The sequence below is a fragment of the Panicum hallii genome, chromosome 3, assembly GCF_002211085.1.
Source record: "Panicum hallii strain FIL2 chromosome 3, PHallii_v3.1, whole genome shotgun sequence".
NCBI classification, from domain to species: domain Eukaryota; kingdom Viridiplantae; phylum Streptophyta; class Magnoliopsida; order Poales; family Poaceae; genus Panicum; species Panicum hallii.
The window spans coordinates 60,379,289-60,393,488 of record NC_038044.1 but is presented as its reverse complement, the minus strand read 5'-3'; the positions used below and the strand labels follow the sequence as shown (position 1 = coordinate 60,393,488).

At 41.5% G+C, this 14,200-nt stretch overlaps 3 protein-coding genes, 1 long non-coding RNA gene and 1 other non-coding gene across 10 annotated transcripts; all 5 read right to left on the bottom strand.

Annotated features, from left to right (window-relative positions):
* Positions 1-3: 3 nt before the first annotated feature.
* On the bottom strand, positions 4-989 carry LOC112886962 (metallothionein-like protein 4B). The gene is made up of 3 exons (XM_025953011.1): positions 851-989; positions 457-543; positions 4-361 (listed from the first exon to the last, which is right to left on the bottom strand). Exons 1-3 carry the CDS (start codon positions 907-909, stop codon positions 262-264), a joined length of 246 nt encoding a protein of 81 aa, XP_025808796.1. The 5' UTR covers positions 910-989; the 3' UTR covers positions 4-261.
* A 2,207-nt stretch (positions 990-3,196) lies between these two features.
* On the bottom strand, positions 3,197-4,225 carry LOC112886384 (metallothionein-like protein 4B). Its single transcript, XM_025952278.1, has 3 exons — positions 4,065-4,225; positions 3,708-3,788; positions 3,197-3,612 (listed from the first exon to the last, which is right to left on the bottom strand). Exons 1-3 carry the CDS (start codon positions 4,121-4,123, stop codon positions 3,513-3,515), a joined length of 240 nt encoding a protein of 79 aa, XP_025808063.1. The 5' UTR covers positions 4,124-4,225; the 3' UTR covers positions 3,197-3,512.
* Positions 4,226-5,935: 1,710 nt separating this feature from the next.
* On the bottom strand, positions 5,936-6,793 carry LOC112886385. 2 transcript variants are annotated; one of them, XR_003227381.1, is made up of 3 exons: positions 6,669-6,793; positions 6,451-6,531; positions 5,936-6,362 (listed from the first exon to the last, which is right to left on the bottom strand). It is a non-coding gene; the product is annotated as an uncharacterized LOC112886385 (long non-coding RNA). The 2 variants fall into 2 exon arrangements; XR_003227380.1 differs by having other exon boundaries at positions 5,936-6,359.
* A 1,210-nt stretch (positions 6,794-8,003) lies between these two features.
* TRNAK-CUU lies at positions 8,004-8,076 on the bottom strand. The gene has a single exon. It is a non-coding gene; the product is annotated as a tRNA-Lys (tRNA).
* Positions 8,077-8,557: 481 nt separating this feature from the next.
* Positions 8,558-13,930, bottom strand: LOC112884036. 5 transcript variants are annotated; one of them, XM_025949338.1, is made up of 6 exons: positions 13,720-13,930; positions 12,842-12,997; positions 12,628-12,680; positions 10,972-12,331; positions 10,658-10,828; positions 8,558-9,818 (listed from the first exon to the last, which is right to left on the bottom strand). In XM_025949338.1, exons 2-6 carry the CDS (start codon positions 12,981-12,983, stop codon positions 8,950-8,952), a joined length of 2,595 nt encoding a protein of 864 aa, XP_025805123.1. In that variant the 5' UTR covers positions 12,984-12,997; positions 13,720-13,930; the 3' UTR covers positions 8,558-8,949. The 5 variants fall into 5 exon arrangements, with proteins under 5 accessions (XP_025805123.1, XP_025805125.1, XP_025805126.1 ...); XM_025949340.1 differs by having other exon boundaries at positions 10,972-12,328; XM_025949341.1 differs by lacking the exon at positions 12,628-12,680 and having other exon boundaries at positions 12,837-12,997.
* Between the last annotated feature and the right edge of the window lie 270 nt (positions 13,931-14,200).

The window sequence follows — 14,200 nt, the reverse complement described above, 5'->3', positions numbered from 1 at the left end:
AAATGCACAAGGAAATCGGCTTATATTCCACTGGACAGCACAACGATTGGATGAACAGAAGCTTGGTAGCCACACGGTTCCCCAATCACACACACAATCCACATTTCACACCATCACAATGTGTTTCACTCTTGTTCATACATGATACTCACATGGTCAGATCACACTGGGTGTCTTGAACTCTGGACGGCTCCTTATTTACTCACACAGTCACACACACACATACAGGCTGAAGAGTATGAACACAGATCACCTTGTCCATCAGCAGTTGCAGGGGCTGCACTTGCAGCCGGAGCCGCAGCTGCAGCCATGGCCGGTCTCCCCGGACTCCGCGGCCTTCTCGGCACCCTCCTCGAGGCCCCTGCATGTCAAAGAAGCGTATCAAATTTGAGACAGGGAGCAGTTCAGGCTTGGATCGAAGCTTGACATGGACACATGGTGAGCATATATGCGTACCCCTTCTCAGGTGCAACACCGAGGACCATGGTCGCCGTCGCCGGGGCGGCGGCGGCGCTCTTCTCGGCCAAGTCAGGGTACATCTTCCTGCGTCCGGCAAAAGCGGCACACGGGTTTCAGAAACATTTTGCTCAAATCATTCCTCCTTCAAAATTATTACCCTCTGCAAGCAATTTTATGAGCCTTTTTTCTGCCTGAACATAAATCATCAGCAGGTACAGCTCTCAAGGAATAGAAGAGATCAGCAATGGAGTTGGGGGGGGGGGGGGGGGAGGCACGTTTGTATCATGAAAACATGCTGAACTGAAATCACTCAAACTTGGCGCTATTCTCTGAACAGCTTATTGTCAGTTTTAGTTCTACACATTCATCATCAGTGGTTGCCGCAACGTACCCGCATCCGCCGCCGCAGCCGCAGCTCGAACCGCAGTTGCAGCTTCCACCGCAAGACATCTTCTGAAACTTCTAGGTCTCCTGAAACCTCAAGAACTTACAAATGAGAGAGGGGAAGCTTTGAGTTGATGAGCACAGAGCAGTTGACAAGCAGAGCACAGATGCCCCTCCTATTTATAGAACCTGAGGGGCAGTCCAGCAACTGTATGATGTGTGAAGCATTTACATGTCATGATGTTACAGGTCAGCTGAGACTGTCATGGACAATTTCCGGACTCCGACCATGTCAGGTTTTTCTGTGCCTTTTATTTTCCAGCTATGATGCTGATGTGTATTACCGGACGGCATGAAAACCGCTTCCTTTGCCTCGTCAGTTTGACTTCTGGAACGCAAATAATTTTAAAGCAGTTACTTTACTTGCAAGTTGGCGCTATCCTATCATTTGAATCCTCCGCTTGTTCGAACTTTGCTTCCCAGAGAGTGATCCAACTCTTTACTTAAATTCTGTTTCTTCAATTAACTGAATCTGAACTATGTACAGCTTGCATAAATTTTGGTCAAATCCTTAGCTGTTCGAAATCTCGCTCTCATGCTGTGATGGAACTCTTCGCTTAAAATGATGCATTATTGCACATCTTCAAATCAAATACGTTTCTTGTAAGAGTTGAATTCAGATTCTTTTTTGGACAACATGCATTGAATTTGATCAAACCCTTATCTGTTCGAATCTTGCTTTTCAGACCTTGACGCCAACTCATTGCTTAAGTAGGTTCATTATTGCTCGTCTTCAAATTGAATAAGTTGCTTGTGAGGGTTGGATTCAAATTTGACTACAACTTGTGTTGAATTTGTTCAAATCCTTATCTGTTCGAATCTTGCTGTCATACCTTGACGCCAATTCTTTGCTTAAATTGATTCATCATTGCACAGCTTCAAATCAAATACATTTCTTGTATGAGTGAAATTCAGATACTTTTTGGACAACATGAATTAAATTTGATCAAATCCTTATCTATTTTTCAGACCTTTACCAAGTTGCGAACTCATTGCTTAAATAAAATGTGTCATTGCAAGTCTTCAAGTTTCATACGTTGCTTGTAATAGCTTAATTCAAGTCTGCAGCACAACTTGCAACGAGTTTGACCATATCCTTATATGTTCAAATATTGCTTTCAGACATTGCTGATGCCAACTCATTGCTTAAATTGATGCATCATTGCATATCTTCAAATTTGCATACGTTGCTTGTTAGAATTGTATTCAAATTTCGTGCAAAAAACACCAAATTTGATAAGTTTCTGTAAAAGTCAAACTTGCACTAGTTCCATTTCCATACCTAACTTGGACGTCACTGCTACATAAAACTAGATTGAAGAAGTTCTGGTTTGAACAGAATACAGGTTTCTTCTACGAAGGAAGTACATCATTCCAGATTCATGTACAAACTGAATGCAAAATTGTACACTAGTTTGACCAAAGCACCGACGGGTTTTCACCAGCCACAAATTTAAAGACATACTACATAGCTTGTAGGAATTGACGCATCCCCCAATTAAGTTCAAACATGTAGTGCGAAATGGATTGAGTTTGAATGGTTTCTTCGACCCAATCAGCGTGGCTTCACTTAAATTTAAAATCACAATTCATGGTGCTATACCAATTCTATGATCCAAGTAGTAGCCACCGTCTAGAAGATTGAATTTTGATGAATTTTGTGGAAATACCGAACTCAAATTTAACTCTAGGATGAAACCAATCGAATTAGACCGTATCCTAAATCCTAGCAATTCTTTACCCCGAACCATCACTAATACCAAATCCTTCCATCACTAATACCAAATCCTTTCCATAGGTAACACCGGACTCAGGAGCATGGAAAAATTTCTCAGCGAAAAAACCCCGAGAAAACCGATAATCGTGATTATCGGTGGTGACCGGTTTATCGAAAATTTTCGGTAATTTTGAATCTGTGCCCACCCCTTCCTCCTAGTACATATGTTTCTCATTTCTATGCATTGAGATGTCTTATTTTTCATGTTAGATTGTTTGGAAATAATCTAGATTTTTTATGTACAGTTTGAAAGTTTTTTCTCTAAATTTTGTATGAAATAAAAACGGTAAATCTGATAAATTTTCGAGAAATCCGATAAACACGTTTATTGGCAATCTCCGGTTTTTTCCCTTACCGGTAAAGTTAAGTTGGAAGCCCGCGCCACCGCGCGTCGGCGCCGGAACCATGGCCTATACGCTAACGACCCACACCGCTCACCGATCGGCCGGCGTCTTACCACCGGCGATGGACGCCGATGGAATCACAGTGAGTGCAGACCACAAGAACAAGGGAACATGCACAAGCAAACTGGATTTATATTAACTTCACTGAAACAGTACAACACATGCAGACACAAAAGGGCAATAGCAGTAGCTTGGAAACCTCAGATTTCCCACTCCCAATCACAAGGCCACATGGTAGCCTGAGCATGTACTATATGATTCCGGTCAGAACACACAAAGACCAGTCCACTGGTTTCACAAGGCACAATAGTAGTGCACGGTAACAGGAGACCATCAAGCAGCCGAGCCATTGCGTCAAATGGCTTCTTATTTTCTTGCAAGCAGGCATTGTTATAGATAGGAAGGCATGTGTGTGCATGCCCTCATCTTCAGCAGTTGCAGGGGTTGCACGTGCAGCTGGAGCCGCAGGTGCAGCCATGGCCAGCCTCGCCGGACTCGGTGGCCTTCTCGGAACCCTCCTCGAAGCGCCTGCAACAGAAGCATACCAGATTCAGGCATGGAAGAACTTGACGTTCGTTTCAAGTTCGAGGTAAATTTCCGACAAGTTTGGTGGAGATTCATACCCCTTCTCAGGTGCAACGCCGAGGACCATGGCTGCCGGGGCAGCAGCGGTGCTCTTCTCAGCCTGGTCAGGGTACATCTTTCTGTGTCCGGCAAAGGCAGCACGCAAATTTCAGAAACTAGAAAGCATCATCTTTGCTCATAGTACTCCTCTGCAAAAACTAGTTTCTAAAAGTAATACGTTTATCTAAAGAATTATGTGTAGGTTCAGATATTCATGAAGCAATGGAAGAGCATCAGTTCAGCAAAACATGTTGAAATCACTGCATGTTGAAATCGTCAGTAGCTGCTATATCTCTGAACCACTTATCTCAGTTTAGGTTCACATATTCATGAAAGTAGCATCCAATGAAACATACCCGCAGCCGCCGCCGCAGCCGCAGCTCGAACCGCAGTTGCAGTTTCCACCGCAAGACATCTTGAGGATTATGGGCTCTTGTAACCTCAAGAACTTCTATCCAAAGAGAGAGAGGAAGCTTGAGATGTTGAGCACAAAGCAACTGCCGAGGAGAGGGCATATGTGCCCCCAATTTATAGAGCTTGAGAGGCAATCAAACAACTGCATGGCTTGTGAAGCATTTACATGCCGTCACGCTGTTGGTTGGCCACTTCCCACTTGGTTGAAATAGTTCAGGAAAATCCCAGTACTCCAAAGACGCCAGCTTTTGTGTGTGTTTCGAGCAAAATAAAGGTTATGTTGCTACTGAAAAAGCTGGCATCAATTAAAAATCCAATTGTTTGCCTAGTCAATTTGACTTTGCTAACAGTAACCAAACATTTCTTTGTATCAGATGCTTATATACTTAGCTGCAATATTTTTTTTGATCTAAACCTGAATAAAATTCTTGTATAAATAATGGTAGGCAGAAGATAAGTCCTCTGCTGGCCGGTTCGGACCTTGCTTTTGTGATGGTGATGTTTCTTGAATGAGCCTAATATGATGACTTCTTGCACTGTTTGCATAAAATTTGGTGAAATCCTTAGCTATTTAAACTCTAGCTTTCAGACTATGATGTGATAGCTTGCTTAAATACATGCATCATTGCACATACTCAAATTGAATACGTTTCTTGTAAGAGTTGAATTCAGTTTTTTCGGTACGACATGCATTGAATTTGATCAAATCCTTATCTGTTCAAACTTTGCTTTCGGCCTGCCACGCCAGTTCATTGTGTGAATTGGTGCATTGTTGCACATCTTTGAATTGATTTAATTCCATGTAAGAGTCGAATTCGAATTTATTGCACAGCATGCCCTAATTTTGATAAAAGTTCTTATCTGTTCAAATCTTTCTTCAGATCGTGACGCCAACTCATTGCTTAAACTGGCGTCTCGCTCTGCTTCATATCGCATACATTGCTTGTACGAATTGTATTCAAATTTCTTGCACGAAAACCGCTGAATTTGACAGAGTTCCGATAAAAGTTAACCTTACACCAATTCCATACCTATCGTGGACGTCAGTGCTGTACAAAATTGGATCTATAGGTCTGGTTTGGATAGAGTATGGGTTTTTCATACAAACAACAAAAAGGTATTAACTCTAGTTTCTTGCACAATTGAATTCAATTTTCTTAATCTATTGACCAAACCAATGCTGCTTTAATACCCTCAACTCTATGTCAGCCACATACTCAAAGACATGCTCTCCCCTTGGCATAAAAAAAAAGAAAAAACTGAGCAGCAAGTGCTCTACTGCTCTGCGCAGTCTCTTCCCAAGGAAAGTAGTTATTGGCATAAAAGTTTTTTGTTAACTCTCCAGGAAATCCAAGGTTCATTTTTCACTTTTCTTTTGGACCATTGGTCCATTCGTACAAATATTTGTGAGACTATACATGTTGATCTTCATGCCATTTCTGCTTACTCAATGCACAACATAACCTTTGGTGCCTGGCCGGCGCTAAAAAGCTGCAAGGCCTGGGCTTTATTGATGTAATCTAGTCCGCTAGGTCAAGTTTTGGTCATGCTCTTATTTGATTCATAGGCTAGCTATTGATCTGATGAACCTATCTCTTACATTTGGTCCCCGTACGTGAGATGGGAGTTGTATGGGGACTATTATTCTCTCTATAATGCAATGAAGCGCAGCTCTCCTATGTTTTCGAAAAAAAATGCACACGTGCAAAAATATAGGTTTACTAGATAACGTTTGCCTCATTGTATAGTTTTCCTTTGCTTACTTTTATTATTAGTATTACTTTCCCAGATAAGTAGCAAGAACACGGGAACATGCACGAGATGACCTGATTATATTAATTTCACACCACAATTTTCACTGAAACAACACAATATATATGCAGACACAAACAAAGTAGCTTGGAAACCTGAAATTTTCCTTACCCAGTCACAAGGCCACATGGTAGCCTGCATGATTCTGGCCAGGAAACACAAAGACCAGTCCTCTGGTTTCACAAGACACAGCAGTACAGTAACAGGATACAAGCAATACACCCAAAGTCTGACATGATCTTGAGCCATTGCACCAATGGCTTCTTATTTACTAGTAGCAGACCATGTATATTCAGGAAAGTGTGTGCTCATGCCGGCCCCGGCCTCTTCAGCAGCTGCAGGGGCTGCACGTGCAGCCGGAGCCGCAGCAGCAGCCATGGCCGGCCTCGCCGGACTCCGTAGCCTTCTCTGGCACTTCTCCAGCCCTGCTAAAAAAATCCATACAAGTTTTTTGTTGTCTCATTGTGGTTCGGAAAGCATTGGTTTTTGTGAATTGTTCATGGTAGAAACCGGTACCCCTTCTCTGCTGAAACACCAAGGACCATGGTTCCTGGGGTGTTGCTGGTGTTCTCCTCTTTGAAGCCAAGGTACATCATACTATGCACAGAATTAGCAGCACAGTTAACATGTTTCTTGTTATACTTTAGCAAGATGAACTGAAAAATTCAGCAAGATTCCTTTTGTTTTAGATGTAAGCATTTGAAGAACAAAAGATCCCAGTACTTATATTTTACCCGCAGCCGCAGGAACCGCAGCAGCAGCTTCCACCACAGCAAGACATCTTCAAGCTAGTAGCTCAAAGTTCTTGTTGCCTCAAGTGCTTCTGTAGTCTGTGGAGACTGAAGATGAGCTCGAGGACTGAGGTTCATCTGCTCAGCAACTTGGCACCCTCTTTATAGCAGTGGAGAAGAAACTGTACACCGACGGCCTCGATCATTCATAAAGCTGCCATATTCATGATCTAGTCCAAAAACAAGCAAAAATAGATTAAACATGGTTGCTTTCAAACTGAACGTTGATCCCACGGCGTCTTGTACAGCCGTGGATAAATTTTTTAAACAGATGGGGTTTGCAATTGGTCCAGGTTCACACAGATTTTGTCCAAACTTGGGTGTACTCTTCCACACGTCACACTGGGGAAACATCAAAAGCAAGAGCTCCATTTTGAATCCTTATTATGAGAGGGCCTCGTTTTCATCAGTCCAAAAGATATGGTTTCTTTCGGTTCTTCGTACAAAACAAATAAATTCGTTAGTTTCGGATGGATTATGCCAATGTTAAACGGGCTGTTTCAGAAATTACGAGAAAAAATATAGCAAAAAAGAGAACCGAATTCCATGTTCGTGACAGAAATCCTCGTTTCCATCAAGCAAGGAATATCAGACAAAGAGGTTTGAGTTCCTTGCTCTCTCCGGAGCAGTAAGAAACTCAAGGTGTTTACTTTCAAAAGGAAGAAATTTAAGATTCACTTGAATTCAAATACATGCAGACTGATGCGGTGTGTGCAATGATGGATGAAAACTTACTTTCAGTTGAGCGTTGCTTGCACGGTTCGTATAGTTATGGACGGAAGATTGAAAAAATGGGTTTAAAAAAATGCGCAAATTTAGAGGCTGGTTTTTTTTATTTTGGTACTAGAATCGATGCGGATGATTTGAATTATTAAAAGCTGACACTCATGCGGGGGAAAGAACAAGGAAAATGGAAACGGACATGGAACAAAATTAGATCCAATAATAATGATCTGCGCAGTACACGTTGCTGAAAATCCACTGAAGAAAGAAGAAACATGTAAAAAAAAGACCAATTATGGACGGAAGTTTGAAAAAATGGGTTTAAAAAAATGCGCAAATTTAGAGGCTGGTCTTTTTTTTTTATTTTGGTACTAGAATCGATGCGGATGATTTGAATTATTAAAAGCTGACACTCATGCTGGGGAAAGAACAAGGAAAATGGAAGCGGACATGGAACAAAATTAGATCCAATAATAATGATCTGCGCAGTACATGTTGCTGAAAATCCACTGAAGAAAGAAGAAACATGTAAAAAAAAAGACCAAAAAGTTTGAACGCCCACCGTGGGGCTCGAACCCACGACCACAAGGTTAAGAGCCTTGCGCTCTACCGACTGAGCTAGACGGGCTTCGTGTCAAGAATGACATGATAATTAATAAAACGGATAATCCCGCTTTCTTAACTGACTTTGATCAACTATACGCTCCTTCATGACATGCTGCATTGTGGAAATAAAATTTTTCAGATTTTCAAAAATTTCATGTGAACTTCACAGAACCTCTACAGTCACGGCATGCCAAATTGCAGAAACCTTTGCCTAATAGAAGCACCTTTGTGCACAAAAGCATCCATTTGAAGCCACAATGATCCAGTGCCAATATTCGGATCCTGTAACATCCTACACTATCCTCTTCTAGTGTTCTGCTTTTCAGACATTGACCCTGAACTCCACAGAACCTCTGCAGCTAACAGCATGCCAGCCAGACCCAGACTACATAAAAGCACCTTTGTCTAGTTATTTGTCTAGTTAACCAAGAAGGTTGCAAATACAGATGCATGTACAATATTTGACGAGATCCATCAAAAGATGAGCATATTATTCACGCATATAGAAGAGCAGAGTAGTGTTTTTCTGCTTTCAAAACTGTGCCTTACACAACAAATTTATGAGCTGGATATGTACAAATATGGACTAATAAGAATTAAGAACTCATGATGGTTTACTTACAATTCACAGTTATGTGATGCTACCTATTTCCGGCCTATCCTTTAGGTTCTGTTTCTAAAACAATACCTAATGCCTTGTTAACATTTACTACATTTGACAACTGCCAGAATTCTGGTAAAACCGTAAAAACGATCTACATAGTTACTGTTCCACAATGCTAGACCAGTGATCCATCTATTAAAAATACCTTTCTTCTGGTACCATGTTACTGCTCAGCCTTTAAATAAATCACTTCAAAGCTCAAGATGCTGAAAAAAAATTAGCTCCTGATAGTCATTCATCAATCGATTCTAACACTATCTGAATGACAACGTCATCCAGCAGGTCCTCCACCATTAGATCCTCCATGTCCAACGCCGTGCACTCAGCGTCATATACCAGGTTCATCCAGTTGTCCTTCCTCATAAGATCATGTGCCACAATGTCCTCCACCGTCTGGCCTTCCCTCCAATGCAGGCTCAAGTAGCAGCTCACCTTTGCCCACACCTCCTCAAGGACATGAGACCCCATGGGAATCGGTCTGGTTCGCAAGTCGAAGCGTGAATGCCATGGGCCGATGACCAGGGAAGAGTCGTAGATGTCCAGTAGGACCTCGTTAATGAGATCAAACAGGAGCATGCGCCTGACAATACTTTGTGGCTCATCGCTTGCCATGCTGAGCTCCTGACATGAGCATTCTGCTTCCTCAAAGACCACAGGGCTGACTGGCTGATTGGATGCGTACCAGTCAACATCGCCGCAGCTGAACCCTGATTTCTTGAGGATGTCCTTGACATACTGGAAATCAGCCTCGTTCTTGTCACTGACATAAATGTGCAAGGGTTCTGCAGCACCTTGTTCAGCAAATTCATGTATGAACCGGAAATCCGAATCCAAAGCATCGTTAGTTATGGGCTGCCCTGGCTTAACTAACCACTCTTCATCCTCAAGATCAGCAGCCTTGGCACCTGACAGTTGTGATGCCTTAACCAGCCACTCTTGATCCTCATGATCGATACCATTGAGGACACCGGAATGCTTTAGTGGTGTGACCACCCACTCATCATCCTTGAAGTTAGCAGCGTATGCTCCTGGGGACTCTGGTGGCTTGACTAACCAGTCCTCATCCTCAAGCTGTAAATTTTCAAATGGTGGCTCCGAGCCTAAAAATTTGTTCAGAAAAGATTAGTGTTACAAGGGTAGAGTAGATATATTTGTTATAGGAAAAACACCAAGCAATGAGGTCTAGAGTTTCAGCATGGTAAAAAAGCTGCACCTCGGATAGAAAAAGAAAAGATGCTGCCTAAGGTATTCTTATAACAAAACAATATATTCTTCATAATTGTGATGCAGCTAAGTTCTAACTTCTAGCTCTAGCTACCCTCATTCACTCATTCTCATAACTTGCCTGGAGGAATGGGATGGTCTAAAGTAGTAATGACATAGAAAAGAAATAATACATGGTCATTTGCATTAATTTCTAATCTATATGTAACTTTAGTTATTTTGTAATGAAGGGAATATGACATTAATCTTCAAAAGTGCAACTCATCTGCTTCTAATCCTCAAACATAGCAAGCAATTGAACAATATTTCATTACTACTTAGCAAATCAGACATAACAAATTTGCCTACTGCTAATGCATACTAGGAGGCTTTGAACTCAGAAGTAATAAGAAATATTTTTTTGTGGTTACTTGAGAGTAAATCAGTAAAATTATCTGGTGTTCCGAAATAGTGAAATATATTCACCATGAGTATAATGAACATTACGGAGGCTTTGCATATGCACAATTACTTTTAAAAAAATATAATATAGTCATGAAAGGAGAAAAACACAATTAAAAGTGAGGGTAACACCATTATTAGTTCTATGATCCTAGATCGATTTAATAGTAGATAACTTGAGTCTCAAATTGAGGGAAGAAAACATCAAAATATTTTACATACTAATATTCCATTGTGCAGTAAAAGTGGATTTTAAAATTTAAATATAATTCACCTGCTACAGAATGCTCTGTAAAACTGCCAGAGCGATCTTGGAAGAAAGACCGATCGAAAGAAGGCAAACTATTGATGCGGCGGTGGGTGAAAGACCGACCAAGAGAAGATAAACTTGGACTCCGAAGGATGCTGCGGAAATTCTCTTCCAAGGCGCCTACAAAATCAGCTTCTGCAGAAGATTACAACAATATTGTAAGTCCAACAGAAACTTACTAGGGGGAGAAAGAGACATCCACCCTAGCATCAATATGTAGGGGGTAAGAATCACTTTCCCTAACAACAATATTGTAAACTACCTCTTATTTGCCTTACCTCCATAATTTACTTCACTGTGAATTCCTGATCTTTCTGTGACATCATCAGGATAGAAATTTCCTTCTTCATAGGTGCTGAACGCATCAGTTCTATGTGAAGATAAGCGATCAGGTTCCACTATGCAAGTCTTGGGCTCAATCCGAGAATCTGAAACCTCAGTTAAGCCACCTTGGTGAGGTGAACATAATCGCATTTCTGGAAGAGATGTTATTCTTTTGAAGCCCAATGGTGGTTTCTTGTCTTTTAAGCTTGCATTGCCTCCCATTTTTGTGCTTGATCTTTCTGGAGAAACTTTTAACTCCCTCGAAATCGACTCATAAAGTGACGAATACTTCTCTACATATTCTGCAATAGAATATGATCTTCGTATTTGTTTCTCCTCATGGACAAACTTCTCTGTGGAGGGGCTCCTGGTTAATTCGGACATTTTTTGGCCATATGGCAGTCTGTGGAAAACTCCATCCTTTGTTATCCGAGCAAGCTCTTTGCGGTTCTCCTTTACGACGTCTTTGATCTTCCTACTGATAGCTTTAAAACGATTTGAAGTTGTTCCAGCTTTCTTCAGGCTTCTTGATTCTGAAAGAGAAACTGCTGAGCCATCGACTCCGGAAGGCATTCTTGTACTGATGACTTTTGCAGCTTCTACATCAGTGTTAGGCCTTGAGGGTGACTTGTGGAGTTCTGACTTCCTGATTTTCTCACTATCACTTCGATCAAATATAGGGTTACGTTTCCCTGATGATCCTCCTGGTCTTGGAAATGATTCCAATCTGTTCAGCGGTACAGTACCACTTGATGAAGCTTCTCCTTGCTGTTCAGCTGTTGCTAGCAGTGAAGGATCATGGAGAATCTTCAGAAACAGTTCCCGGTGTGCATTGAACAGTTCGAGAAAATCCAAGAACTCCTTTGAGTGATGCGTTGCAGCATCACAGTTTTTAGGCATAGAGGGGAGTTCACTCTCAGCAGTAAGATTCCCAGGTGCAGTCTCACAAGGTGCCTCCAGATCAATGCTATCTTTGCCACCGATGCTGCCACATGACCTGCAGGTCTCTTGGGTACTGGGGTGTTGTGGGCTCTCATGTGACAATGGTGGTGATTCGCTGTGATAGAAGCCCATCTCATTGGAGCTCGAGTTGTTCATTGCGTGATAATGTGCAGCTAAGTCATCGGAAACCTCATAATCAAAGCATTTTGAGTGATGGATTGATCTGGAGCGCATCAGACGCGATGAGGATGGAGTGATGGCTGATGAGCTGCTCTTCTTTTGATTTTTTTCAGGTGTTTTCTTTTTGAACATGAGTGTCCTCCATATGAACATGTGGGCCTTTCCAGATGGAGAACTACTGCTCGTTTCCTTCTGAAAATAAACACCACAAACAGATTTTGAAAAAGGTGTCAGAGGTGCATTGCTTTAACACTTCTTGAACATATATGCAAAAAAAAATCCTGTGATTTAAGACTAGCAAATTGAAAAGCGTCAAAACTTGCGTGGCTCACAGAGATTGCAAGCATGAAGATTTTAAATAATCATTACAGTTTGTTGGTTGTGCTATTATACCAATGATATGGTAGGATTCATCAGTTCACTACCAGTAGATATCTCTTGAGGCTTCTGCCTTTACCATAAGAAGAAATGCAGTTTCTGCCACCTACCGGGATAGTCTCATCTTTTTCACCGCGATTTTTGGGCTTTGGGACTTTCACTCCTACAACAGATATACAAATATGTTTAACACATACAACTTTACAAAACCAAATAAAAAGGCAAGTTTATTTCAATCAAGCCTTGTTGGAATCAGCATTATCATATCAACAGCAAAGCTTCAACAAACTTCAAACTTGCAGCTAGAAATATGTAAAACCTTACTGAGTGTATTGTTACTTCCTTCACTGTGCTTTCGATAGGCAATCATCTTCGGCTTTTGCAACCGTTGGTTGAGGGCAAGAAAGTTGAACAGGCCTTCCAGGCAGCCTGGGCTCTTTGTGTCGAACCGCTTGCTCTCGGCCATTGTTCCAGCAAAAGCTATCATCAGTGCAGAAGAGGGTAAGAGTCTCAGGATATTGATATATACCAAGACCTAGACACATATCGAAGGTTCAATTAAATGCTATTTTTTTCTCAAAGGTGAGATGCAGATGCTAATAATACTCGATTTTCTCAAAGGTGAGATGCATCAATTAAATACTAATTTTTCTCTAGCAAAGCAAGGGAATGTATGTTTTGAATTCTAGTAAACCAAATACCAAAGCTGAACTCAAGTTCCATGAAGGTGAATGTGTGTGATCTTATTCAGGCCAAAAGCTGTAAACTTTTGGAAGTTTATATTTGTTCTCCAACGGTTCATTTTCAGGCAGATGATAAAATATGTAACCAAAGAAATCATTGCGTTAAAAAGAAATGCAAATACATTTTTCTTTGGTTCTTGGGGGGGGGGGGGGGGCGCGGGGACGCACGGAAATGTGAATCTATTTCCTTTGCCTGATCAATAATTGTGAACTAGAGGAGAATTCAGACAAACACGAACCAACCACCGGAATCGATACGGCAAGTTTCCATCCAAGCCCACCCTTCGCCAAATCGCAATTTCGCAAGGATCACGCAGGTCAGGACCAAATGCGATCGAAACAATCTCGATCCCCTAACCACGAGGCTAAAATCCAAATCCAAGAACCGCACGGCAAGACCAAGATTCGATTATTCGATTCGATTACACAATATAAGGACGGGAAATTGAGGGATCATACCAAGGAAGAAGCGAAAGATTGATCTTTCCGCGGGACACGCATGCGGAGGAGGAGGAGATGGGGGGAATGGAGCTCCTCCCGTCCATGGGCTAATGGCTATTTCCTCTCCGCCGTTTCTCTCTCCTTCCGTAGCCAAACAAACTAAACTGAGTCTTGTTAGTGCCAGGCAGAGAGAAACCCGCTCGTCCTCTTCCTCCAGACAGTCCCCCCTTTGCAGATACGTTCTCTACTTGTTAGCGCCTTCAAAGTCCGTTTGCAGATAACATGCTTTTCGCTTTTAAAAATATTTTTTATGAAATTGATACATCGATTCATATATTTTATGAAATTTTTGATACGTTGGTAGCACCTCTAAAAGTGCACGGAATCTTTTACAAAACTACAAATGGAATGGACAGAAAATCATCTATGTGCATACAAAATTTGAGTTTGAAAAAAAAAAACTTGTGCAATGAGTAAAGAGGAAATCAACATGTGAATA

Coding starts and splice junctions, on each gene's coding strand:
- LOC112884036 (XM_025949338.1), bottom strand. CDS start 12,983: ATGGCCGAGAGCAAGCGGTTCGACACAAAGAGCCCAGGCTGCCTGGAA. Junction 12,681..12,841: donor AGGAAGTAACAATACACTCA/GTAAGGTTTTAC, acceptor TATCTGTTGTAG/GAGTGAAAGTCCCAAAGCCC. Junction 9,819..10,657: donor TACAGAGCATTCTGTAGCAG/GTGAATTATATT, acceptor ACAAATTTTTAG/GCTCGGAGCCACCATTTGAA.
- LOC112886962 (XM_025953011.1), bottom strand. CDS start 909: ATGTCTTGCGGTGGAAGCTGCAACTGCGGTTCGAGCTGCGGCTGCGGC. Junction 544..850: donor GGCTGCGGCGGCGGATGCGG/GTACGTTGCGGC, acceptor TGCCGGACGCAG/GAAGATGTACCCTGACTTGG. Junction 362..456: donor GGTGTTGCACCTGAGAAGGG/GTACGCATATAT, acceptor TTTGACATGCAG/GGGCCTCGAGGAGGGTGCCG.
- LOC112886384 (XM_025952278.1), bottom strand. CDS start 4,123: ATGTCTTGCGGTGGAAACTGCAACTGCGGTTCGAGCTGCGGCTGCGGC. Junction 3,789..4,064: donor GGCTGCGGCGGCGGCTGCGG/GTATGTTTCATT, acceptor TGCCGGACACAG/AAAGATGTACCCTGACCAGG. Junction 3,613..3,707: donor GGCGTTGCACCTGAGAAGGG/GTATGAATCTCC, acceptor CTTCTGTTGCAG/GCGCTTCGAGGAGGGTTCCG.